This window comes from Vidua chalybeata, chromosome 27, assembly GCF_026979565.1.
Source record: "Vidua chalybeata isolate OUT-0048 chromosome 27, bVidCha1 merged haplotype, whole genome shotgun sequence".
Classification (NCBI taxonomy): domain Eukaryota; kingdom Metazoa; phylum Chordata; class Aves; order Passeriformes; family Viduidae; genus Vidua; species Vidua chalybeata.
Genome location: NC_071556.1, coordinates 285,626 through 311,792, shown reverse-complemented (window position 1 = coordinate 311,792; position 26,167 = coordinate 285,626). Strand labels below are relative to the sequence as shown.

Sequence of the window (26,167 nt, the reverse complement as noted above, 5' to 3'; positions counted from 1 at the left end):
TAATGCAACATTTTAGCAAGTAATGTAAACCCATTATTGTTTAAGCCTCTGAGACCTCTTCCACATAACCTTTTTTGGGGCGGATTTTCCAGATGGAAGTATGTGCCTATGTGTTATCTGGTGCAGTTGAAGCAAACCTTCATGTAGCTTTGTCAGTTTATGGACATATGCCAAAGATGGCATCAAAGAAGAAGCTTTAGGGAAAGGCCTTGTCAAAATCTGAAATTAGTATTTCATCCATGAGGTAGGCACATGGAGATAAGAAAGTATAATACATCCTGCGAAAACTCATGTCTCTGACTTTGAAGGTCACAGTACTGGGGAAAAATAATAGAAAAAAAACATAATGGAAAAGTATTGTGGAAAAAATTCCCTTTATTTTTCAAATATGGAAACTATCTGTATTAAGACTGCAAATAACAGCATGAAGAAAAAGCCCTCAGGAATTAACAGAATCAAATTGCACGAATGCCATGAACATACTGTACAGTACTGATTTCCAGTTCTTCTTTGGGCAGAGCAGAAAGACATACAATTTCAGATCAGTTTTCATGGGCAGCTCTGACTCCTGGAACAATGTGCAACATACGTAAAGTGACATGTGGCCTAACTGAAAATCCATATTCTTCCTGGATTTTCTCTCTTCAAAGTAGTATTGACGAGGTGTGTCCTTATTCAAGAGCTACTTGTGTATTTATCATTGAGATAGCTCTCTGTTTCATCCCATCTGTAACCATTAGGAAGAGATCTGTTTGCAAATAGGAGAAACTTAGAAAGTTTCTGCAAGTAGAAACAGCAGGACTGCAGTAAAGACTGCATAAGCTCACAAATATCTGGTAATTTTAAAAGACAGTGGATAAAATTACAAAAAACCTTTCAATTACCCAGTTTTGAAGGCTGAGTTAGTACAAGGTCAGCACTGGATTTGGAAGAAGTACAAATGCTTTAGTATTCTTGACTGAGCTCTGAAAGCTTGGCCTTTGCCAAGATTGATGCAGAGACAAGGACACAGTGGAGAGTTTTTTCTATACATCAAGAAGTTCTCATTTATCACCAGAAGTTGCAAGTCTAAATTGGCACGCATTGAGCTCCTTTCTGGGAAATCTGGCTTTGAAAGACTAATTTCTGGAATGAAGTAGAACAGCCTCAGGGTTTTTTTTTTAAGTACAGGTTTCGATGAGTAAATCAAGGTGGGCACCAAAATGAAATATGCAGCTTTACACATAGTGAGACTGTAATATTGGCTTTCCTTCTTGGATTAGTAACAAAAAATTTGACTCTATGTATACATATGCTTGCACACATGCACCTCTTTCATATATATGTATAGATATATATGTAAGTATATGCAAATTTCTGACAACATTTTGATGTTCAGGTACTGTAAACAGATAATCCCAATCATAATTTGGTTAAAAACATGGGTAAACACCAGAGCTAAAAGCTATAAACTGAATTCTGAAATTTCCAAAGGAATACTGGTTTGCATTGTTGGAAAATGAGGCATCTAGTTGTTTGTGCTCTGTTAATCTTGTGTGGAAAGCAGGAAATCACAAATGGCAAGGCATGGTGCATACTGCTTTGTGGGAACATCTGTGAACATGTGGATGCAATGTGGTATGGAGAGTCCCTTTTATGATGTGTGTACATGTCTGCTAACAGGAACTGAAAACAGGTTAGACTCCTGCTGAGTTTTATTAAAGTATCATTAGAATCCTTTCAGGTAGCTTTAAAAATGATTGGGTTGGAAAAACCCTTCGCAATATCTCTAAGCCAGAAAGCACGTGCATATATTATAAAGCCAGAAGGGACCCTTATGACCATCTAGTCTGTGTAACCCAAACCATAGGACTTCTCAGAATTAATTCCCATTTGAGCTAGAATCCAATCCAACAATCTTCTGATTCATCCTTCAGTTTGCCCTTTTTATACAGGAAGTCACTTCAGGATTAGAATTCAATGTTTTCTTGAAAAGTTGGACAAGTAGTCTGAAAAAAAAAAAAAAGAAAACCAAGAAGCAGTTCAATATGGACAACTTGAAATTACTATACTTCAATAGTAATAATCAACTGCACAAACACAAGCTGGGAAATTGCTTGATAGGCAGCAGTCCTGCTTAATATGATGTGGGAATTATCATGTATTACCACTGGACTAGGGTCAATGCTATCATGCTGTTGTTAAAAAATAAAGCACTTCATGGGGTTTTATAAGCAGGTCTGTTCTTTATGAAGGTTTAGACTCATCAACTGAGCAGTGTTATTGATAAGCTAGTGCTGTCTTAGCTCACTATAGATACACGCTGATGCAGTGTATCTGAAAACTCTTTGATTAAGATCCAGTCCTCAGATAGAGCCATCTCATCAAAGTAAGAGTCTAACCTTGCTAAGAGTTAGGATAAGATGAACAGACTTGAGTTTTCTCTATGTATGCATCAGAGGCAGTTATCCTGATCAGCTGATGCATAGCCTGCTAACAACCATGGTAACATGAGTCCAAGATCTAAATCTTAATGTACAGGAAATATTCTTTCCTCAGTGCTCAGTAACAATAAATCTTTAGTTGGATTGTTGTGTCAAATTTTAGTCATTCCACTTCAAGAAAAATGTGGAACAGCAAGGAGAATGTCCAGAGGAGAAGAACATGAATGATTATTACCTGTGATATATACGGGATCTGTTTAGTCTAGAAAGGAGAAGAGCAGACATTATAAAAGTATTCAAACAAGATTTAAAAAGTCATACAAAGAGCATTTGTTATCCAGCTCACTTGCCTTCTGCTAGAGTAGATCTCTTGTCAAAATAAGCAACCTGGCTTCCACAGTCAGCAAACAACTTGCTGCCTTACAGTCTGGAGCTAGCCACTACTAAACAGAACTACCACACACTTCTAGTTACCCTGTTCTGCTACCAGTCTTACATGAAAGAGATGCATTTGTGCATTTATCTCAGGTTCCAAATAATTGTCCAGCCCATAAAAATAGAATACTCTGCCTTCAGGATGTGTAATGTAGCAGCACCAATATATAACCCTGCAGTTTCTGAACAACTAAAAAGAGCCTCATGATCTGGCTTTGAACATCTCAAGAAATGTGTTTGAGGAAGCTTTGTTAGTTCTGGGGAGGGCAGCATGGGCAGGTGTGTGGTTGTGATTGGCAAAGTTTACTCCAGCAATGCCTCTGAGTTGCACTTCTGAGTGTATGGATATGGCTAGGGATGAAAAACATCAATGTGTAAAGCCAGGGTAGAGGGGTGTAAGTGACATAATGGATTGGGAATAATGAGCAGATCTCAAGTGAAACCAGCCAGTTTAGATAGTACCTCGGTGTGTCAGGAGGCTGCTCACTGCTGTTCTTGCTCTTAGCCGTTGTTAAAAGCAGGACAGCTACAATGCACCAGCCCCAACACTGTAGATCCTTAACATCTTCCTGGTTAAGTTATAGACATTCATTTTTCTGGATTTTTGTGGACCTGGATGTTATGGAACAAGTCCTAGTGGTCCTCTTCACTGGTGTGAGAGATACCAGCTGTATTCCTGGCCATGCCAGAGAAGGGGGAGAAAGCATGGATGAAGCAGGTCCCTACTTCTATCTTTAGACTCTGAGATATTATGGATGTAATTTGGGTTTATGTCCTAGTGTGTTAAACAGAAGCTGAATTCCATTTGGTAGGAATCAAAAAATATATCCTGAATTTTTAAGTCTGGGATCTGGCAAACCTGTGCAAGTGCTAAGATGTGATTTGTCTCTGCCTATAAAAGATAAGGATCTGTAGAAGGACAGAGCTGTTTGAAAGCACATTCTAGAGCAATGTGACTGAGGGGAAGTCACTTCTGAAAACAGGCAGAGATGAGCACAGGAATCATTTCCTTAGGAATCCTGTGATGAGGAGTGAAACTGTTTTGTGAGCAAATGTTGCATGAAAGGGAGTAATTCCTGGCATGGATGTACCACCCAGGTGCTCAGATGGGCAAAATGGTTCTTAAACTTTGTGTTTCCCCTCCTGGTTTCAGCAGGATGAGAAGAGCTTGCTAAAGAGAAATGAAGTTAACTGGGTTTTGGCAGAGCTTGGTAGAGGGGAGAGCTGTTTCAAGACTGAATAATGGATATAATACATTTTTTAACTGTTTGCTTCTTTCACAATCCTTTAGGATCTTCCACAAATGAGAATTGTATTGGTGCTACCAGCCAGCTGTCCCTGCCATATGATCCCACATTCCTTCAGGAAGTGGGTGACTCTAGTATGTGCAACCAAACAGGTTGCCAGTGGAATTCTCAGGAAGCATCAAGTGCATATCTGTGCAAACACCAGGACTGTGAGCAAGGAGGTAAATGCTAAAAGCTTGTTTGGGTGAAGGTAGTAACCAAGTGAAGACTTTGCAGCTGTATCTTCCAGGACAGAGTTACAGCAACATTTTGGTGCCAGTCCACCGATGGTGGTGTTCCCAACTCACCTAGCTACTTATTTCAGAAATAAAGGAGCTGCTAGTTCAGCTCCTTCACTAGGTCTTCCTTACTCAGGTCTAACTATTGAGCCTCATAAGAATGACTAAATCAGGCTTTCTTTGCACTTTAATTTTCTCCTCTTTTATGCCAGTTAGAGAACAATAAGGGAGCAACAGGATTAGGGAAGACTGCATGTTGCAGAGGTGATAGAAAAGTGAGTGTCTTGCACAATGGATCTTTGTCTGTCCTCCACTCTGGACTTCTGTTTCAAGTTTTCACTTTTTACAGCATTAATCTGCACTCTGCTGCCCGATATCACAGTGCTGTCTCCCTCCTCAAGTGCCTGTGGGTGTCATTCTGTGGGCAAACCAGGTGGGAGAGCTGTTCTTTCTCCTCTATCCCAGAATTACCAAGTTCGCAGTCTTGCGCATCCAGCTCATGCCGGGAGAGATGCTCCACAATGCCAGCCCCCAGAGAATCCCCCAGGACATTTGTAGTTGTTCTAAGGCGGTCCCTGAAAAATCAGAGAAAAAAAAACAAAATAGAGTTTCATAGCAGCAGCTAAGGGGATAAAGATTATTTCAAGAAACATCTTCAGTGAAACTTTTTCTACTTTCTAAGTAATTCTAATAATGGATACTCCAACACTGACAGGAAAATGATTCCCAGAGAACCTTCCTTGATTGACATCCTTGAGCTCAAGCTTCACATTCATTCCTGTTTTATTGTATTCCCAATTTCTTACTGAAAAGTTTTGGACTTGACACAAATGAAGACAAAGGTTGCTGTGTTTATACATGGACACTGTCCTTTCCAAAAGCCTTGCTGCAGACTCAGATGGCTTCAACACACTTGTTCCACTTAAGTTGCATTTTGTTTTAAAAAAAGTGCTGAAATTCTGGTGCAATCCTATAACAGCACTGCTGTGGACGCAGATTTCCTCAGTATGGACAGCGTGCAGTAATACAAGGCACCAGATTCTTTGTGCAAAACAGCACATCTAAAAGACCTTTTGCAATGAGATATTCTCCACAACCACAACAGTATGTCAGAGCTGCTGAAGCTGTCACCAGTCCAGCATCCCATCAGATCCTCCAGTGGTAACAGTGGAACCTGATTGAAATAATCTACTCTGAGTAAGCAGAAGAAGTAACCTGGCTTATTAGGAGGCAGGGCTCTTCCCAGCCAAGTCTGTTTTTATGCACAATCCACAGGAGAAGTGAAGGTGTTCTGCAAAACTGTTTCCAACTGATCAGCCATGGCTGGGAGCAGAGTTTGGCTGCTTTGGCTACAAACCAACAATACAAGATACAGAAGAAGGGAGGAGAACAATGACAGTGTATCCATCTGTCAGGATTTTGGTGTTTGAGAAGACAGAGCGGTGGGACTATGTACAAATGCATTCTTCAATATGGTTCCTAAGAGCACTCCTATAAAATTGTCCCAAGTGATTTTATTTAAAAGGGAAAGAAAACTGAAACGTAGCAGTGTGGCTGACTGGCTGCACCCATGTAAACACTCTTCAACTTTGTACAGCTCAGTCTCATCCCTCTTTCAGTGTTTGGTGACCCAGAGCTATCATTCTGTAGTGTGGATTTGCTTATTATTGGCACAACTTTTCCCTATCACTCTGCAGATCATTTCGGGATTCATTTTAAATAAAGCGAATGGAGGACATTTGTTTGGTCACCAGGCTGATCAGAAAGTGACCTCTGATGCCTTGAGTCACTGAAGCACATGGTGAAGACTCCAGCACGGGCAGAGAGGGCTACTGTGCAAAGGTCTCAGGGATACAGGTGTGTTTTAAGCTTAATGGTACAGGTTAGTGAGCATGTTTTTAGCAGAGAAATCGGGAGTACAGATGTGGTCTGCAAACACTGGCAGGAATGCACAGAAGTGCATGCCTGCTGGGCAAGGAACTTACAGAAACCAGTCCACAGCGATGATCAGTGTAATGTCTTCAGTAGGCAGCCCCACTGATGTCAGTACTATAACCATTGTCACCAGTCCTGCCTGGGGAATACCTGCAGCTCCGATGCTGGCTGCCGTGGCAGTGATGCTGGAGAGAATAGGAAAGCAGAGCTATCAGCAAAGGGAAGAAAAGAGCTGGTCGCATTTGCAGAAATGTCAGGAAGTAGCTCAAACTCATCATCGTCTTGGCAGCCTTTCTGCCCTGGTCACCATGAAGGATAATGACACATGGGACATCAACACAATGCCAGGCTGCCACTGCCAGACACCCCCTCATAACAGACTGCATACCACAGCTTTTCCTAAGACCTGGACATGCGAGAAGGGCTCAAGTGGCACCTCAAAGACATGATGTCCACATGTGCTTTGACACCTGGATCTGTAGTACAGCCCTTCTTTCCCATACTTTTTTTTCCTTATTGTCTCTTCTGAGCAAAAGAGGAACCTGATCACACCTCAGACAAGCCAGCAAAACGGATAGCCTTTCTGTAGTCCCAAAACTCTTTCAAAAGTCACCTTATTGTGATGATTTGCCCAAAGTCAAGTTCATAGTTGTTGACTTGTGCAATGAAGATGGCTGCAAGGGCCTCGTACAGAGCAGTGCCGTCCATGTTAATTGTGGCTCCCACAGGCAGCACAAACCTTGTGATGCGCCTGTCCACACCATTGTTTTCTTCCAGGCACCTGAAGGTTATGGGCAGAGTTGCTGAGCTGAAAGGAATTTACAAAACCACATGAATTGCATGTATGCCAACTTTGGAAGAAGGACTAAGCCTCTGTCTGGTTTATGACCTTACCCACTTGCTTTTTCACCCTGCCATGTGAGCCAGAGGCCAGAAGCTGCTAGAAGAAAGAACAGTCTAAGCAAGGCTTCCTCAGATATGATGCATGCTGCAGTTGCACATTCTGACATGGCTTTTCTCAGGGGGTTGGGACAGGGTCTGTATAACCCTGAGGCTGATGATGCTGGTATAACACTAAAAGAAGGAGGATTCAGGGTACATAGGGCAGAGTCTCAAGACCAGAACTTCTTTTTCTGCTATTTAAAAACTTGAGCCCTTTCTCATCCCTCCCAGTCCATAAGACAAGAATGACACGTTTGAGAATATAACTTGCAGAGAAAGCAAAGAACTGTTTCTGAAAGAGAACGTGAACAGGAAAAATGCTGTGTGTTTTGGTATGAGAATGTATGTGGAAGAGCCAGCTATGTGCTTGCCAGGACACCAGTATAACAAGAAACATAGCACTTAGTGAAACAACAGTTACCTACCACCCCTTGCTTTGGCTGTGTGACATGGTAGTGTGAGTCATTGAACATACTGGTGTTGATGCCTTTGCTCAGGTCTCTGGGAAGTTTAATGACAGCTGCATACAGTCTGTGTGCTTGGGAGAGATGGATGTGAAAATGTGTGCAAGTACATGTGTGTGAGAGGTATGTGCATGTGGAATAATGCTGTGATTCAGCAGGATATTTGTCCTGAGCTCAGCATTTCAGTGGTAAGCAAAGTTACCCTCATGTTTGTTCAGGAGGAATATGGGACATTTACTGATGGACACAGCTGGTCATTGGAGTAGAGCTCCTGAGCTTTCCACTGCTCCTGGCAGTGGGAACCTTCCTACTGCCAAATGAGTTTGGCTGGTCCACTGCAAAAAGCTGCTAGTGCTAGAAATTGTGAGACCACAGTGCTGCATTGAGAGCAATGGAGTGCTGAGATGTAGTATCTACATCAGCCCAAACCCCTCTCCTACATAGCCATCATACCTGGAGGAGGTGCCCAGGGCTGTGATGAGAGCTTGCAGGAGCCCTGCAATGAACACCCAGGGGTTTCGGTGAGTGACAATGAAGTAGAGCAGAGGCAGGATGCAAAGGGCGTGAATGAGGAGTCCAACGATGACAGTGAGCGTGTACATCCCCAGCTGGCCTCCCATCACTGCTAGGTCATCCATTTCCAGGATTTTGCCCGCAATTAAAAACATTATCCCAACTGGAGCATACCTGTGACAGAAACACAAGGCCAATGGTCAGGACTGGCTCCCACACTTTCACACTAGCTTTAACACATGCTGTCTGGATAAATCCCCAATAAGCCAGCATACCATAAGTGCTCACTGAGCCTAATCACTGGATTACACTGCTGGTTTCTTTTCTAGAAATCTGGAGAGAGCTGGGACTTGTTCATCCCATGGTTAAAAATCAGCTCTTGGTGCATGCCTGGAGACCTCAGCACTCTGTTTTGCACACATGGGTAGCGGTGGTTTCCTCCTCCTTTTGGGTTTTCTACATTTCTACAACACTCCTTCTAGAATTGATAAGGAAGGTTATGCAGAGAAACCTTCAGAGTCCCTTCCTTTCCTAACAGAGCTTAGACTGACAGTATTTTTTTTTTCCTGAGAGGCACAGGAAAGTACAGGAGAAACAGGGAATCAGGGAGTAAAAGCAAGAGTGTCCTATAGGCTCTGGGATATCAGCCTTGCTATCTTCAGATGCTCACATTTAGGGAATATGAACATCTAGGGATTCCAGATCTGGTGTAACAAGGACTGGACACACCAACACCTGTAAAAGCAGCCATGGCTCATATAAAACCTCATTTTGAGGTATCCTGCTGTCTTTACCATTCCTCATGTCTTTCCCCCCCTGTCCATAACAATGCAGCTGACAAGCAGCACTGAGGTTCCACAGGAAAGAAGACATAAGTGAGATATGGAGAGAATCATGGGCACTAATATAATAATCAGACCAAAGAAAATTCCAGCTCCATGGCCACATCTCTCAGGGCTGGGACTCTGCAGCTCAAGAGTTCACATGCACCTCATGCACAAGGCTCAGAGTTCCACATGCCAAACTCCAGCTTAGCCCAGGAGGTCTGGAAAAGTTTCAGGAAAGGATCTAATAAATATTTCATTTCCTCTGACCTTCCTGTTAGAACACATCCTTGGCTGCAGCCAGTGATCAGATCTCCCCAGGAAAAACAAGCTCCTGGGAGATGGTCTGCAGACTGTGGCTACAGGAAGGCATGCACAGGCAGTGTCCCAAGTGTAACCAATGTTCTATACATAAACACCCTGCCTTCCTTCATCTAAAGGGAGGTTTAAGGAGGGGTGTCGAAGGTCTCTGGAGTAATGTGACGTCTACTTGTTCCACTGTGCTCATGCTCTCACTTCTGTGACCCCAGGCAAGTCTTACCTGTTCTTAGGAAAGCAAAGCCCCAAATTCTGGTTCAGACATGGAGTAAAAGATCCCGGGGACCTGAGGCTTCCCAACATCTCCTATGATCTCAGGGATATTCTTCCCCTTTGTGCCTTTTTCTGTAAGGCCTGTCCTGCTGTGCTCAGGACTTTTCTCTGAGATACAAGACTGTGACTTATAAGACCAAGGAAAGGAAGCTGGAGTGGTCTAAAATGGGAGAGGGTGTCAGGCTGACAGATTTCTTCCCCGTCAGACATTTGCATGTATTCTGCCAAAGCCACATCTGTCCTATTTTGCAGTACCTGACAAAAGTTTGAGCCCTAACTGGGTAAAAAGCTTAAAATAACAATAATTTGGTGAAGTGCTGCCTTCTAGAGTAGACTTGTCTCAGCAATGCCTTGTTTGTCTGCACCATGTGTCATAGGCAGCCTTACACAGAAAGCAATGAGCAGCTGAGCTCCAGAGGAGTCATGATCTGGGAAAGATCTGAAAGGCAGTAGCTTTGAGCTGATCCTCTCAACCCAGCTCAGCTCTCAGAGCTACTGCTTTACTGCATACAGCTGCCACCCTGAAAGCAGGAAAGGGGCAAAGGGTTACTCTGATTCATAGCTAAGTCAGACTCCTGGAACACAGCTGGAAGGAAAGCTTTTGGTGAGAAAGCCCCACACCCTACTCCTGTTGGTAAGGCTAAGAGATCTTCCACTCCAGCTCTCTGGTCTTCCAAGGATGTTTCCAGAAGCCTCAAGAAAAGCAAGTCCTGGTGTACCTGATATTTCTAAGGTAAAAACAAAAAGAACAGGAAATGAAATGTGAACAAATATCCCATCCAGACTTTTCCCTCCAGCTTGATGGAGCCAAAGTAGAGCTGTGCCCATCTGCTTTTCCTGTCTTGTGCATGAAATCCTTAAAGCTACCCCACTTCTCATCATGTCAATGGAAACTGCACCTGCAGACCTCCTGCTCCAACCGGCCGTGCTCCTCACCAGATGATAATGGCCACCAGCCTCATGATGGCTTCGTTGAGGCAGTTAAAGAACTCCCGCAGAGCCCGTCCCTTCTGCTTCATGCTGCCGATCATCAAACCGAAGCACATGGAGAACACTACCAGCCCCAGCGCGTTCACCCCATTGGCTGAGCCTGGGATGGGAATGACTTCTTCAAAGGTCAGCACCTCGGAGATGGTTCCCAGGGCATGAGTGACATTCTCCATGATGCTGGTAAAATTCTCAGACACAGGGATCTGAGTGGTTGCCACACCTGCTGTGGCATTGCTGCTGTGGAGGATGGTTCTGGTGAAGACCCTGGTGCTGTACTGAGTCTTGTACTGAAAAGACACAGATTATCAAATGTATTCACAGGCCCCAGTTCAGATGATCAGGACACATGCTAGGCTCTTATATGCTTTGCCTGTTCTCAAGGTCCCCAGTTTAGTGCTTTCACCAGAAAGGTCAGAAAGTTCATAGAGCAGAAGGTCAAAAGAGACCATTAGATCATCTCATGTTGCTGGGACTGAGATATTCTGGCTTCTCTGATAACACTTTGTGGTGCTTCTAAGGGCACTAACACTGCAGAAGAAACAGATTCTTGGAGATTCTATTCCATATCACTGCCAGTCCAAGCCTGCTACCCGAGATCATGCAAACCCTTCCTGCCTCTGTGGGATGGGAGGGAGGTTGAAGCCCCTATGTACAGACAGTTTGAAAAGCTTGCATGGGGGATGCTATAATACAGACTAACATCTGCAGTGCCTCCTGCAGCAGTCAGACCTCGGGAATGAAGTGCTATTCCACCCCTCAGAGAAGTAGATAGGACCATGGTCCAGGGCACAAGGTGCAAAGATGAGATTTCATACCTGTTTGAAGCAGGCTTCTACCAGGTTGGGTGGGAACATATTCCTGCAGTAGATAAAACAAAGAAAGAGTTATTGTCCTGTTGAACTAGGAAGAAAACATGGGCTTCTTGGCCAACTTCTTTGTCTTGGAGCAGTGTCTGAGGTCACAGCTTTCACAATGTCCACTTAAGCCCTTTTGGTCTGACTCACAGAAGAAGGGGAATATGCTGATCTGAACCCAGCACCTCTTGCAACTTGTCAGACTTCCACTACATGTATTCAGACTCCAGAAGGTTATTCAGGTATGTGGAAAGAGATGACACACGTACTGCCCTGGGGTATAGGTACATTGTAAAACCATCATCAAACCCAACCGAACCTTGAAACAATACCACACTACAATGATTAATACACTGCCTTGCTCTCAGCCTCACCTCTACAGCTGTCATGTGAGCTTTCTGTTATCCTGTACCTCAAAAACACGACTTTATACCACTTGAGACAGCTTTATACCACTTGGTACAGCTTTGCAATTCATTGAGTAAGGTCACAGCAAGAGAAGAAAAGGCAATGTCTTGGGACCCACTTCCTTGATTTCCTTTTGTCCTTGAAGATGGATATTTGGAGTAGCCTTTGCCAGGTGAATTTCTGAAAGGTAGGTAGCCCACTGATGCTTTTCATTACTTGTTTTGTTGAGCACACCATGACCTCTTACACTAATACCTCTGGAGATAGGCTGGACTCCAGGCTAAGCACTCAGTCTCAGAGTGGCAAAGCCAGTTAGCTAGACTAAGCTAGAAGTAGTATGCTTGCCAAGACTCAGCCATTAACCTCTTTCCCTAAAACTGTATGCCTAAAGCTGTGATCCTTCAAAAGGATGCTCCATGGAGGAATGTAATCTCACTGATACGGTCTCAACATGAGGCCATCTTGTTTACCTACCTCACCAAGTCCATGAAGGCATCTGTGGTCTGCACCTGCTCAATTCTGCCTTCTCTGTGAAGTTTGTCCTTAGATCCTTTTCCTGGATGTATGATGATCACCATGAAGATGCCGATGAAGACAGCTATGATTGTGGTCACCATGTAGTAGATGATAGCCCGCATCCCCATCTTCCCTGAGACTCTACTATCCAGTGAGGCCATTCCTGGGGTGTCACACAGAGAGACAATGTGAGGAAGCCTATCATCTTAGAGAGAAGGGGAAAGCTTGAGGAAGATTCAAAGGGTGCAAGGCTCATGCATGAGTTGGACAGGGAGCTAGGGTCTCTAGGAAGCACAGCCTACAGGGAACAGAATTTGGAGTTCCAGGGTGATGTTGATATGGAAGAATGTGGCTTGTGGCCATGAAGAAGCATAGCACTGGTGGATCTTAGTCTGCATTTGGGAATGTAGCAATTTTCTTTTAAAGCTCTCAGAAGGGAAATAATCCCCTCCAAGTACATTGGGCCTTTCAGTGTCTAATGGTGGGATGTTTCAGCAGGTGGAACGCCTTGCAGTCCCTAATGCTGTCTGAAAACTTGTCTGTCTGTCATGTCTTACTTGAGGATCTGGGTGAAACAAGCCCTCCAGCTGGTGATCAACTTCAACCCTTTTGGACTTACACAAATTAACCTTCTCTAGGCTGGAGAAAACCTGAAATTTATTTGGGCAGCAAACTTGGAGACACTTGAGGTTATGTAGGATTAAATCCTTGTTAGTGCTGGGCATTGGAACCACTGCATTGTGCTCTCCCCAGTCTTCTGAGAAAGCACAAGGTCTTCCGCTTCTCTGCATCACTACTGAGCTGGCAGGGGTCTCAGTGCGGATCATGTTCCCTATGGCTGTAGATTCAGGCTTGTTACTACTAGCCAAGCTAATCCAAGCGCCCCCAGCTGGGTCATGAAGAGGCACCCATACAACAGCTTTGCTGACCACTGTCTTGGCTGAAAGCAGCAGAAAGTACTTCTCACCTGTAATCAAGCTAGAGACAATGAGAGGAAGAACCAGCATCTGGAGCATACGCATCAGCAGCTCACCAGGGAAGGAGAAATACTTGATCTGGCGATAGGTCAGCTGGTAGGGCCGGAGTGAGAAGGCCAGGATAATCCCTGTGGATCAGCAAGGGATGAGAATGGAAGTGGGACAGTGTGATCCAGTGGTCTGTCCCTCAGTCCTACAATGTGGTTTTTCGCTTTCTCATTTACTCTCAGTTCCTCTTCTTTCCGAAGGAACAAATGCTCATTTTCTAAAAGGCTATGATCCAGTTTTTATGGTATGCTGTCTCTCCCTCTGATATATTTATGTGCAGAGGAGTCTTGTGTGAAACCATAGGTCTCCTTGTTCCCTGTCTATTGGTCTTCTGTAGTCTGTTCCCAGGAAGCTCATGAATACAAAATGCTGTGATGAGAGATATGATCTCATAGACTAAAAGAAGTGTGACTACACAGTTCAGATTCTTTGTCTGCCCACCTCTTAAAGCTGAGTTCAGCCAGTTAGAGTCATGTAGCCTGGATCAAAAGCCAGGGACAACCTGCTATCTGCTAAGCAGATTTGATTTGCATTGCATCATGACCATTTGCAGCATTTCTGGTCCTGTCAGGCTAAAGCTGTGGGACAAATCTGAAAAGCCCTTGTGCCTACAGCTGCACTCATAAGATGCCTCTGAAGAAACCTGGATGATTTGTACAAGGATTGGTTGAGTTGGACCATCAAACTCTTTCTATTGTAGACTGTTTCTATACTGCACTAGAAAGGATCAACAAGGAATCTCCCTCCCACATACACACTCTCTGTTGGGTCTCTTGATCTTGCACACAAAAGTACTCATGATGTGGACAGCACTCTGAGCTGCCATCTCATCAGCTTCAACTCCTCAGTCAAATCACTATGATAAAATAAAAATCTTTGTAAAATAAACAAACATTTCCCCATATTTATAAATGGTGCCTGGTGTTGCCACCAGCTCTGTACCTAGTAGGACCGCAGCAATGGTGAAGAGGACGAAGGCATTTCTCCTGAAGAAGCTTTTAGCACTCTCAGCAGTGATGCTGTGCATTCGCTTCTTGGCCCGCGCCGCCCGCTTGTGCACAGCCTGCCGGAACTGCTGCACCCGGCTGTCAGCGTGAAGTCGCTTGGCTGCATCCTCGTTGAGGAACAGGCTGTTGACGTGGCTCTGCTCACTCATGGTCAGCACAGCTGCTTAGTCCTCCAGGCACAGCTCTGCCTATGCTGGGCAGGGAGAAGTACAAGCAGGAAAGCATAAACTGTGGCACATCTTACCTTAGTCTTTAGGTCATTTCCCTGGGGCCTGCTTATGAAGGTTTATTTAAAGTTGATTAATGACCATCCTCTGACCATCTGCAAGGATCAGCCCTTGGGGAAGGGTATGTAAAGGGCTGCCAGGGTTTTTTAACTACTGCTTTGGTGCCTCTAAAGAAGCTCTGGCCCCTATAGCACCCAGCCTGCACTGAGGAGTGGCTTATGTTGGCCCAGGCAGCCAGAACAGGTTCCACAGCCACCCAGGCTTGTTCAAAGTTTGACCACTTTGGAATGGAATTAATTTTTATCACCTGGCAACAAACCCCTTTCCCATACACAAACTCTTCCAAACAAAACCAAGCAGCAAACAACATTTCTGATGCACCTCCAAGGTGGACAGGTCTCTACCACAACTTTCCCCTTGACAGCAAGTGGCGCTGGCTGTTTCTGTAGAAAGGAACATTTTCCCCTTGCCTTACGTGGAGTCTGAGGATAAGACTTTATTTACTGACTTTCCTTTGAAACACAACAGGACTTTCAAGTAGTATCTCTTGTCAAACTCCACTGATGGGATTATCCTGATATTCTGTCTTCATAAATACTAAGACTGAAATCAAACCTACTTCAAAGAAATAAATAAAGAACCAATTCTCCTCCATTACCAATTAGCTGAAAGGCCTGGACAGTCTACTGTATTTTATCTGTTTAGGTTTTACTGTTATTTCCATATTCCTCAGAACAGAAGAACAAGGTGGCTACACAGGCAAATCAGTCCCCTCTAGAGTGCTTAGAAGGCACCAGCCACCCAACGGTTTACACAATGAGGAAGATTATTGCCTGGCTATGCAGGTGCCATTTTCCTTCTGTCACCATGCCTTGACAGATGGAAGGTCTGAAAATTATCCTTATTCCCAGAAATCTGCAAAGGTAATACAAACCTAAATGAAACCAAAGAAGAACAAAGTCACCTTAGCATATCAGCAAGTGCTGGAAAACCTTCTTTGGTGTTGCAAGTCAAATAAGAGCTAGTCCATTTGTAATCCTAAATTTAAATCAAAGAAACCCTCACAAATGAGACTATGTTCTCTATAAATTACACACCTAGTATCTTCCACTTGGACCCAGATAAATGCCTATAATGAACTGAAGACATTGCCTTAAAGAGGAACGTCTTCGTGGTGCAAGGTTGTGCACTTGGTGGAGATCAACCTCCATTCTGAAACAAGGTTTGTTTGCATAGATGCCTTCATGAGGTTCAGAACAGGAGACACACTTGAGGTGGCCCAGCCAGGTCACTCTAAGCCCTCCCAAGGCTAAGCTGCACAAAGGCCACTGGCAAAGATGATGTGTATTTACAGCAGGAACCTTGCAGTGCTGCTGTGGTCACTCCAGCTTTTAGGTCAGCAAACAGCATTCCATGGATTTTGATCCATGCATTCCATGGATCAAAGCATTGATGCTTGACCAAGCATTCCATTCCTTACTATTACCATAACCTTACCATTACCCCATTTTTATCTGCTGATAGAGACAATACACACCAGACTGTGTGAAAAGTTTGCCTGTCTTCCTTCCTTTCACTGCCAGTCCTGCTTTTCACAGCTACACATGAGAAAAAAAAACCCTGCAAGATTCTTTCAGTTCATTGAGGTTGTGCCACCTGAACCTGACAGTAGGTTTAGAAACTATGAATTCAATCCCCTTGTGTCCCACAGTAAACTCATATAATTTATAGCCTTCCAGATACAGAGTTGAACAAATGACCCAGAACATGTGACACTGGAACACACCTAGGTGGGTTTGAATATCTCCAGAGGGAGACTCCATGACCTGCCTGGGCAGCTGTTCCAGTCCTCTGCCACCCTCAGTGTAAGGAAATGCTACTTCATGCTGAGGTGGAACTTTTTTGTGGTTTAGTTTCAGGCCATTACTCCTCATCCTGTTGCTTGAGCATTAGGACTTCCTCCTGAGGAAGCTGCCAAAAGCAATGCTTCCCAGCCTCCATTTTTCTGAAGGAGACAAGCCCAGAGCACTCAGCTGCTCCTTGTAGGACATGCCTTCCAGCTCTTCACCAGAAAGTTCACCCTCCATTCCCCTCCTCTGGACACGTTTGAGGACCTTCACATCCTTTTTCAATGTTAGGGCTTGCAAACAGTGTTCCATGTGAGGCTGCAGCAATGCTGACTACTATGGGATAATCCCCTCTCTGGACCTGCTGGTCATTCTATGTGTGATGTCTCCAGCATGTAATTTTCCCTCTCAGTTGCCTGGGCACACCGCTCACTCCTCTTGAGCCTGCAGTCCCTTTCTGCTCTTCAGCCACTCCTCTCCCAGTTCAGACTTGTACTCAGTGTTACTCCCTCCCAGCCACAGAAAATAGCACTTGGACTAATTCAATTTCATGCCTGAGATAGCCCAATACTCCAATTCATCAAAATTCTCCTTTGAGGTCTCTTGTTCCTCAAGAAAGTCAATGGCACCTCCCAGTTTGATTTTGTCAGCAAGTTGGCTAATGGGATATTCAATTCCTGCATCTGGATCATGGATAAAAATACTGAACAGTACTGGCCCCAGTGTTAAGCCCCAAGAACACAACCAGTGACCACTCACCAGGAGACACAGCACCATTCACCACAACCATTCAAGCCCTGCCATCCAGCCGACTCTTCACACTGCACACCATCAACTTGGCCCTCACACAGCTGGACAGCTGTCCAGAAGGATGCTGTGAGAGACAGTATCAAAAGCCACACTAAAAGCCAGGAAAACTGCATGCACCATCTTCCCTTTATCAACTTGGGGTGTGACCTCATCCTAGAAAGAAATCAAACTGGTTAGAGAGGACTTTTTCTCTGTAAACCCATGTTGAAGATTACATTATTCTTCAAATGCTTTTCAGTAGTATTCAGTAGGACCTTGTGGAGACCCTGGGGGGCATCCCCTGAATTGGGGAGATACAAGAAGCTTCCCTCAAAAAAGCCGATAAAAGCCCACTGGCTCCTTCCCCTGTTCTTATGTCAGTTCCTGTGTCCCTGAGCCACTCCCTCCCTATTCCCTGACTGGCCCTTATCTTTGTACTGCCCCGAGAGCAGGGGCAGCCCCGGCCCCTTGGGAGAGAAAAAACCTGAATCCTCCATGTGTGTGTGCCTGGGACCTGAACATCTCACTGCGCAGCTGAATAAAACATCTGTGGATACCATGCAAAGGCCCTTTCTGCTTCTTTACCCTGGACTTTACTAGCAGTAATTCTAGCTGCAACAGGACCTTCTCCATAATTTTTCTAGAAACTGACTCACCAGCCTTTGTGTAGTTCTTTGTGTGTTCCCTTACACCTTTCTGGTGGATTAGAATAACATCGGCTTGCTTCTCAGTCAGCAGGGATGCCGTGTGGCTTCCTACAGTAGAGCAGACTGCTATCCGAGGCAATCACTTCCAAAAGAAGAACCACCAGAGAAACTTTCAAACCCCAGACACTCTTCTTGCTCCCAAACCACTCACTCTTCATCAAATGATGCAGCACACATTGGTAATGTGAAGTATTTCCTTACTTCGACATGGAAAGCTCCAAACAGTTTAGTGAAGTCAAAGTCACATTGATTACTCTAAAATCATCCACCACAGACTTTCTACACGCAAACCAAACTTTTCATTTGCTGTGGTGACCTGAGAGGAGACCCATGTTGAGTAGGAAAAAGTAGGCTCCCCCTCCTGCAAACCTTGCCTTTCTTAGAGCTGGACCATACCACAGCAATGGCACAATTTCCTGTACAGGAAAGGTGGGAGCAGAACCCACATAAAAGGACTCACCCAATTTTTTCTCCAGATGTCTCCCCATCTACGTGCACTGGAAAATGTATTTTTGTCCAAGCAAAATGAAATTTCTGTTTTGATATGAGAAAGTACAGGATTAATCATTAGATCCCATGTTGGACAATGTGTTCAGCTGCCTTCTTAGAGCAAAAGTTATTGCACAGAAGGAACTCATCAGCAGATCTTGCTCCTTTGATGTCCCCACCCTCTTGCTGACTTGCTCCCTTTCTCTATCTGCATATTTTGCAACAGAGCAGCCCTCTCCACAGCACATTCTCTCTGCATCGCTGGTCTGGAATTGTGTAAATGTTCTCTATTGCATGAGCAGGAAGTTCTCAGACTGCTACAGTAAAGTCAAAAATTTCTCTTGTCAATGACTTGTATTTTCCTTCTTGTGAGGAAGAAGGTGGCTTTGCTCTCTCAGTGAATGTTGTACTATCTGTGGCTGCTTCACCAGTCTCCACTCTGCCAGAAACACCAATTTGTTTGAGAGAGTATTTTTGGAGGTAACTTCAAGGTTTGAGCAGGGAGCACAAGATATTTTGCAAGAAAGATCAGTGTTGCAAAACTAATGCCTAGTTCCTGGCAGTGAGGTTTCACATAAACAGAGGAATTTTGGCTATTTTAGAGGTATCAGTCAGATGTTGGTGAAAGTGAAAAATGGGAAGGAAGGTTTCTGCATTACATTTTATCCTGCTCTTTGCAGATTTTTCTCTGGTTATCTCCCCATTTACCCAAGGAGATTTCCAACATGAGGGGAGGAGTGCAATAGAGCTTAAGCACTTACAAAGAGCTAGAAAACAGGGAAGCTCTGGATCAACTGAGATGCATCTGTTCCAGCTTGTACTGAACATTGTGGAACATCTGTCCTCTTTATCTTTTGTCTCTGTTAAAGCTGTCAATATCAGAAAAGCCAACATCAGCAAAGCACCCAGTGTGCAGCATCTTCCTGTGAGCATGTTTTAAAGACAGAAGGTATTAAAATTCTGGCAGAAGGGAGATTGGAGATAGCTATGGCACACTCAGTGCTGGAGGGCCAAATGTGGGAGCATCAGGGCAGGTTTGCATCCCCTTCTCACAAATTGTACAATTTTGGTCCCACAAAGTTCCACACTCAAAATCTGAGAGTAAAATATTGTACACAGCAGAGAAACTTCTTGAAATAGTATCTTGAATGTAATCTTTGACTACAGGCTCCATAAAGACACAGAGCCTCCCACATTTTGGCCATGCCCCTCTCCCAGAGGAAAGACCAGCTTGCTTAAATGAAGAACTAGGGAGAGCAGGAGAAGTAAAAAGCAATGTTCAAATGCATCTAGTTGAAGGAAAACCCACATCAGTAAGGACATGGCTTCAGTGTCATATCAGTCAGGGTTTTTAAAAACTTTTGTAAAGGATTGTGTATGAAAGGTTTTTAAAACAATGGATATGAAAGGGAATGAAAGGGGAGATCCCCTTTTCATCATCACTTGTGGTGACAGGATGCCAACAGAGATTTCAGTTGTGAGGTCCAAAAAGAAAGTGTGCAGAGGGCTCAGCTGTTCATCTGCTCACAAGTGACAGGAAGAATGATCTGCTTTATGCATAAATGAAAAGCAGTAAACACAGAAAGAAAAACTCTTAATTCCAGTTTCTTTGTGAGTTGACTCACAAAGAAACAGGAAAGATCACAGAAAAGCACAGACTGACAGAAGAAAGTACTAGGAATTATTCGGAAGACATCAGGGGACAAAGAAGAAAATATTCCATCCCTGAGAGGATGAGTAGTAGTTGGCACAGAGTTAATTTTCCTCCTAAGAGTTGGTACAGTGCTGTGTTCGAAATGTAGAGTGAGAGTAATCTCAGACTTTGTCTTGTGATAAAGGGAAAATGCCAAGACATGAATCTCACTCGTGGGAATGGTACAAGTTTGTAGATTCCAATATTAAATGCTTGAAACTTGTATTTAGAAACCTCTATACACATTTTAAATATTGTTACATCACAACAGAAAAAAAATGAAATTATTTGGACAAATTTCAAATTGCTTGCTGAAGAAATTTTGCATTTAACACAAATTCTAGGAAAACTGCTGTGAAAGTCTTCAATTACTTACTTTCTTTGTTGTGCAGGCTCAGCTTCAAGAAAAAAAACAGCCAAGTTTGTCTATTATAAAGATATTTGACTGTCATCACTGAAATGTTCCTGCATTCAGTTATTCAAACATCAAGAGGCAGGCTGTAAGTATTTATAAATTTTTCTTCATGACTGCAAAGTTTTGCACTGTCTGTATTAAGACAGTTTGCACCCATGGGAGCTCACAAGTAAGCTCCTTCTGAGCTGTGCATGTTTCAGACTACCAGCAGAGGTGAAGGGTAGACTTTCCTCAGAAATGCACTGGTCATGAATCCAGTCTGTCCACTGGGCAGGCAGGTAGACTCTCAGTCTACGTGTTCCACAGTGCTGGGGTAGCCCTGCAGAGCCCCATGGGTGTGGTGCCTGTCACTGGGCAGTATCGGCACAGTGCAGATCCCAATGCTGTGGCACTAGGGCTGCATCTGGAGGCAAGATCTGGGCTGAGCTGGAGGAGATAGGTTGCATCTGCATATACAGATCTACACAGCATGTAGATCTGCAGAGAGGGCACAGTTTCACATGGAAAACATCTCTCAAGAGGTCAGGGCAGTGGTGCTGGTCAGAGGAGGTCAGTTCTGTGTAGCAGTGATACACTGAGTTTCTGCCAGGGAGAATAGACAGTTTTGCTGCCCTGCAGAGAAGCTGTTTGGAACCAAAGGGGATTATTCTTTGTTTCACGTGAGCTTCTCATGCCTTAACCCCACTTCATAACAAGAAGAGAAATTACATGTAGGGAAATAAATCTCCTTCATGCCTGTATGCAGCTCTGCCCTCATTCCAGAGAAATGCAACAGCTCCGAGGTCACAGAGAAGCAAGTGTTCTGAGCATGGGGTGGGCTGCAGAGATCTCTGTCCTAGCTTTGTCCAGGTAATGGTCAGACCAAGGCTGTGGTGGATGAAGAAATATATCTGACTACTTTACATGGTCCAGACAAAACTCAACATCAAACCCCTAATAACAGTTTCTTAAGGCCTGCATGTGATACATCACCCCTGGGACCACAGAACTCCCAGGACATACCAGGTGAGACCAGCACTAGAGTCCAGAAACTCTGCTGTGCTTGTGCCAGCAGGTTGAGAGAGGTGATCCCTCCCCTCTGACTCAGCATTGGTGAGACCACAGCTGGCATGCTGTGTCCAGGTCTGGGTTTCCCAGTATGGATACAGGGAAGAGAGTCCACTGAAGGACTGCAGAGATGATGATGGGACTGGGGCATCTCCCATGAGGAAAGACTGGGAGATCTGGGACTGCTCAGCCTGGAGGAGGGAGGGCTTGGGGTGGGTCTTATCAATGTACACCTGTGGGAAGGGTGTGAAGAATTCAGTGTTGCACAGTTTCTCAGTGTTGCACAGTGACCATGAGAGGTAGCAGACATGAATTGAAGTACCAGGGAATTCTTCTTAAGCATAAAGAGAGTCTTTGTTGCTGCAAGACAGGCTGAACACTGGGGCAGATTGCCCAAAGGTGCTAGCAGGATGTTCTCCATTCTTGGAGATATTCAAAAGCTGTCTGTACACAGTTCTGAGCAACCAACTGTGGCTGACTCTGTTTTGGACAGAGGGATTGCACTAGATGATGTTTAGGGATCCCTGCCAACTTCAGCAATGCTGTGACCTTCCTTCTGCTGATGTGCTGTGAGACAAAGCTTTATGGGACTTCAGACAGCACTGACACATCCTGTTCATGGCAGTGTCCTGGAGGTGATTTACATTTATAATTAGCGCAGGGACACGGTCGGTTCTCCACTCTTCTCTCACCCTCTGACCCCTGCACAGCACTTCTGCACTGCACTGAAAGACAAACAAGAAAATGCTGCTTCATTGAAACAGCCAAATACCATTTGTGGCTGTTGGACAGATTGTGAGGACCCAGGAATGACCCAGCAGAAGGGGAGCCATCAATCAAGTGGATCCATTGCGAGATACTCCTCTGGGGAAGGAGAAGGTCCTGACCAGTGGCAGGACATGGCATTACAGGGCACTCTTGCCATGGTGTGTGGGGTTGGAAAAAATAACAAAAATTTCAGATGAAGACTGTGTCTTCCTTCTTACCCTGTGCTCCACTATCTCATGAGGCACAGCTGCCATCTCATGCCTGCTTTCTCTGCCCTCATACAACATGCTGACACAGCTTTCTGATTACTAATGTGTGCAAGAGATATCAGCTGATGATCAAATAACCTGCCCCAAGAGAGGCAAAAATCGGGAAACAATGACTGAAATGAGGCTGCTTTACACCATTGTCCCACTATTGCTAATGTCTGTGTAGAAGAACATAAAAAGGGGTTAATCTAATTAGCCAGTTTTACTCCTGGGACTGGCAGAAGTCAGCCAAAATAGAAATGCCCATTGCAAACCCTCTCCCAGGTTTACCAGCCTCCAGGGGCTGGTGGAAGAGAGGCAACATAATCCCAAGACAGCAGTGTTTGGTACAGTGTGTGCCATCACACCCTGCCATGGGCATGGCAAATGGCACTTGGTCAAGCCATGCTGCTGAAAGGATGACACTGGAAAAGCATGTCAGGTGTCCTCCTCAATGACGGCTGCCCCAGGCTCCCTCTTCCCTCTGCTAACGCAACCCCTTTTTTAGTTTTCATTGCTGAAAGCCAGACAGTCTGTGAAATAACCAGCACTTGGAGTCCACTGTTTTTCTTGTCTCCAAGGAAACTCTGCTTTATGTTCAACATCAAAACCAACAGAATTTTCAGTGAGGGAAGTCTCTGCAGGTGGCAGCAAGGAAGCAGCCAAAGTGGGAGAAGAAGGAGAAATCTCTGCAGAAGGAGAGGCATTGTAACGAATTATGCACAGTTAGGCAGATATGGAAGGGCAAGGCAAGGGGTCACTGAAAAATCTGTGCCAGTCTTTCTGAGGTGGACCTCTGGTGCTGGGTCACCAAGGGAGAGGAGTTAAATAGCCCATCCTCATATGGTGGGAGGGGAGGCTCAGTGCTTATGAGGAAGTGGCATGTCACTGCTCAGTGGTCTGAAAGGTGCTGTTAGCAGCTTTCAAGTTCTACTTGCTTTTGAGCAGACCATGGGCACTCCAGAGTGGGAAGCTACAGTCCCCCTACTGCCAGCTGAGTAAAACAGGTTCTTTATGGGGATTGTCTTTGCAAGGATGGCAAAGGAGGAGTAGATGTCTCCACTCCCACCTGACATCCCCCATCAGTAGCTCAGTGCCTGTGATCAGGAGCATTAAATCCAGCCATTGTGCTATTGCCTGGGCTTTTTTTTTTTTCAGTCCTGAGGACCAGGATCTGATCTCTATCCTCACAGGGTTCATAGACTTCCCTTGGCTGAAGGCATCCTCACCCCTCATGCTATTAGTTCCTTTGCAGCCTAGCCCATTGCTTGCCCTTGGGAAGAGAAATACAAGCTGAAAGCAGTGCAACCAAAGAGCCTATGTTCAAAATTTCCATTTACAAACCCAACTCAGCCATCTTTGTGTTGCTATAGCAGCCCCTGGAAGGGCTTTCTGCTCAGTAAGGCATTTCTGTTTCTTGAAAGAAACTTGTATTTAGAAACCTCAGGCAGCTACCTCCCAGACAACTCCTACCACAACAATGGACCCAGGAGGAGAACAGATCTATTCAGGGCCCAGCTACTGACCCATCTCTGTGAGAGAGCACCAGCTAAAGGGAGAGGAATCTGCAATAGGCAGGAATTTCAGCCCAGCTGAGCTCTACAACAACAGTGATCACCAGCGGAGCACTGGGTATGGGGCCTAAGTACAATACTGGAAGGACAAGTGCCACTCTCCACAATGCTCCCTACTCATGCCAAGGTCCTGTAATAAGGTTGTCTCGCTCAAGTTTCCCACAAGGCATTTAACCCCAACTCAAGACACAGAGTCCCATTTTTAGAGCACCCCTCACTGGGCTTCCTGTCAGCTCCCTGGACAGCTCCCTGTCCTAAAGCAGATGAGAGCTATCCCTTCCTCTCTCATGAACATGCCCAAGGAAATCTCCTGCCCTGCTTCAGCCCCTGGTACTGGCACCACTCTTATTCATGCATTCAGATTCACTGTTAAAACCACTCACCTGGAACCAGTGCAGGTTGCCAAGCACAGAGGGAAGCAAGTAGTTTTCGTCTTGGGGGATTATTCTGTGTTGTTTCCTTCTTTAATTCTTTCAAAGGCAGGAAGAAAGATTTTCTCCTTAGAAAAGTACAGTGTTAGCAGAGAGCTCTGAGCAATACCTCCTGAGAGAGGAAAGGAAGACTGTATATGCTCAGGATACATGGCAGAAAGGGATGGGGGAGTGGCATGTAGGAGGAGACAGAAAAAATCTTTGATGATTGCACCAGACCAAAGCACAGAAAGCACCTGTCATCAGGAGGTTGCATAGAGCCCTTACTGCGTTTCACAGTACCAGTGGGTTTGCACTTTCTTCTGCCTCCTCACACAAGCTTCAAGGAGAGCTAGCAGTAGCAGAGTGCAGGGCAGCTGTTAAATGAGAATCAAATCTCATCCCCGTTCCACCCCTGCCTCTTGCAAGGGTTCCTTCCACAAGGGAGGCTGCATGCATAGGTCAATCCAGCAGCAACAGCTGAGTACTGGACAGGCAGGTCCTTCACTGGTCCAGTCTGTGTGCACAGGACCTCTGAGGTCCAGACACTCCTGTGGTTTGTCCAGATCAGCTTTAGGGAATAGACATGTGTCTGTGCCTCAGCCAAACTGTTGCAGCTTCTCTTCAATGTATTAGGCACATCTTATGGAGGAATCAGTTCACTGAGCATGCAAAGGAAATACAGTAGCTGTACAGTCTGTCAGGGAAACAGATTCTGCTTCCAAGGAAGCAGGCAAAACTTCCACTGCTCACTAGTTTCTTAAATATTGATTCCTGATGCAGTTTCTTAGATAAAAGTCTCACATTTCAAAATTTTGATCAATGCACTATGTCAAAACCACAAATCAGGTTACAGGTGTGAACACCACACAGCCCACTCTGGCCTCTGAATGTGGCAGAGTGAAAAATTATATCCAAAAATCAAGCACAGCATCAACGTTACAACAGCACCTCTTTTTCTAGCCCTGCCGGATATATGACTCACAATGGATGTGGCTGTTTAATGAAATAGCCGTCTCCTTAACTGAGGTGGCCCCAGCGTCGGGGTTTTGCTGTGTGCTCTGGCTTTGGCATACCAAGGCTGATATGTTGCATCTGCAGCTGGAGCTTGCCACAGAGTTTGAACTCATCTAGTCAGGCATAGGTCAAAGGCAAAGCGTCATGTTCATTTTACAGATGATGCTGGAAATTAAATCCCCCCAAATCCTGTGTCCTCATCAGCTCTGTAGGAAGAGGGGAACTGGACCTCTTCAGCCCAGGTTACAGAAAGCAACTCCCAGCACCAAATGGCTTTTTCAGACATTGATCATAGAATTGCTTAGGTTTGAAAAGAACTTTAAAATCATTGAGTGCAACCATAAATCAGGGTGGTGATTAGATGGGACTTTGCTCAGTGAGCCATTTGGAGTCATGACTGTGTCATTCTCCTTGTTTAAACTTGCTCCAGACACAAGCCATCGCTGCATTAGGAGACAAGGACATACTCTCTGAACTCAATAAA

At 44.8% G+C, this 26,167-nt stretch overlaps 1 protein-coding gene across 4 annotated transcripts; it reads right to left on the bottom strand.

Moving 5' to 3' along the window:
* Positions 1-355: 355 nt before the first annotated feature.
* LOC128800530 (excitatory amino acid transporter 4-like) lies at positions 356-24,723 on the bottom strand. 4 transcript variants are annotated; one of them, XM_053965781.1, is made up of 12 exons: positions 24,640-24,723; positions 14,388-14,645; positions 13,388-13,525; positions 12,379-12,583; positions 11,458-11,500; positions 10,589-10,929; positions 8,178-8,411; positions 6,932-7,126; positions 6,369-6,503; positions 4,855-4,958; positions 2,659-2,685; positions 356-1,988 (listed from the first exon to the last, which is right to left on the bottom strand). In XM_053965781.1, the coding sequence occupies exons 2-11, from the start codon at positions 14,599-14,601 to the stop codon at positions 2,681-2,683; spliced, it is 1,614 nt and encodes a 537-aa protein (XP_053821756.1). In that variant the 5' UTR covers positions 14,602-14,645; positions 24,640-24,723; the 3' UTR covers positions 356-1,988; positions 2,659-2,680. The 4 variants fall into 4 exon arrangements, with proteins under 4 accessions (XP_053821756.1, XP_053821757.1, XP_053821755.1 ...); XM_053965782.1 differs by having other exon boundaries at positions 7,058-7,126; XM_053965780.1 differs by lacking the exon at positions 2,659-2,685.
* Between the last annotated feature and the right edge of the window lie 1,444 nt (positions 24,724-26,167).

Bases quoted from the DNA above. Each gene is read 5' to 3' on its own strand.
- LOC128800530 (XM_053965779.1), bottom strand. From the start codon at position 14,601: ATGAGTGAGCAGAGCCACGTCAACAGCCTGTTCCTCAACGAGGATGCA. The intron at 10,930-11,457 runs GTATGAAATCTC...GTGTCTTTTCAG, and splicing joins TAGAAGCCTGCTTCAAACAG to TACAAGACTCAGTACAGCAC. The intron at 4,959-6,368 runs GTAAGTTCCTTG...CTGATTTTTCAG, and splicing joins ATCGCTGTGGACTGGTTTCT to GGACCGCCTTAGAACAACTA.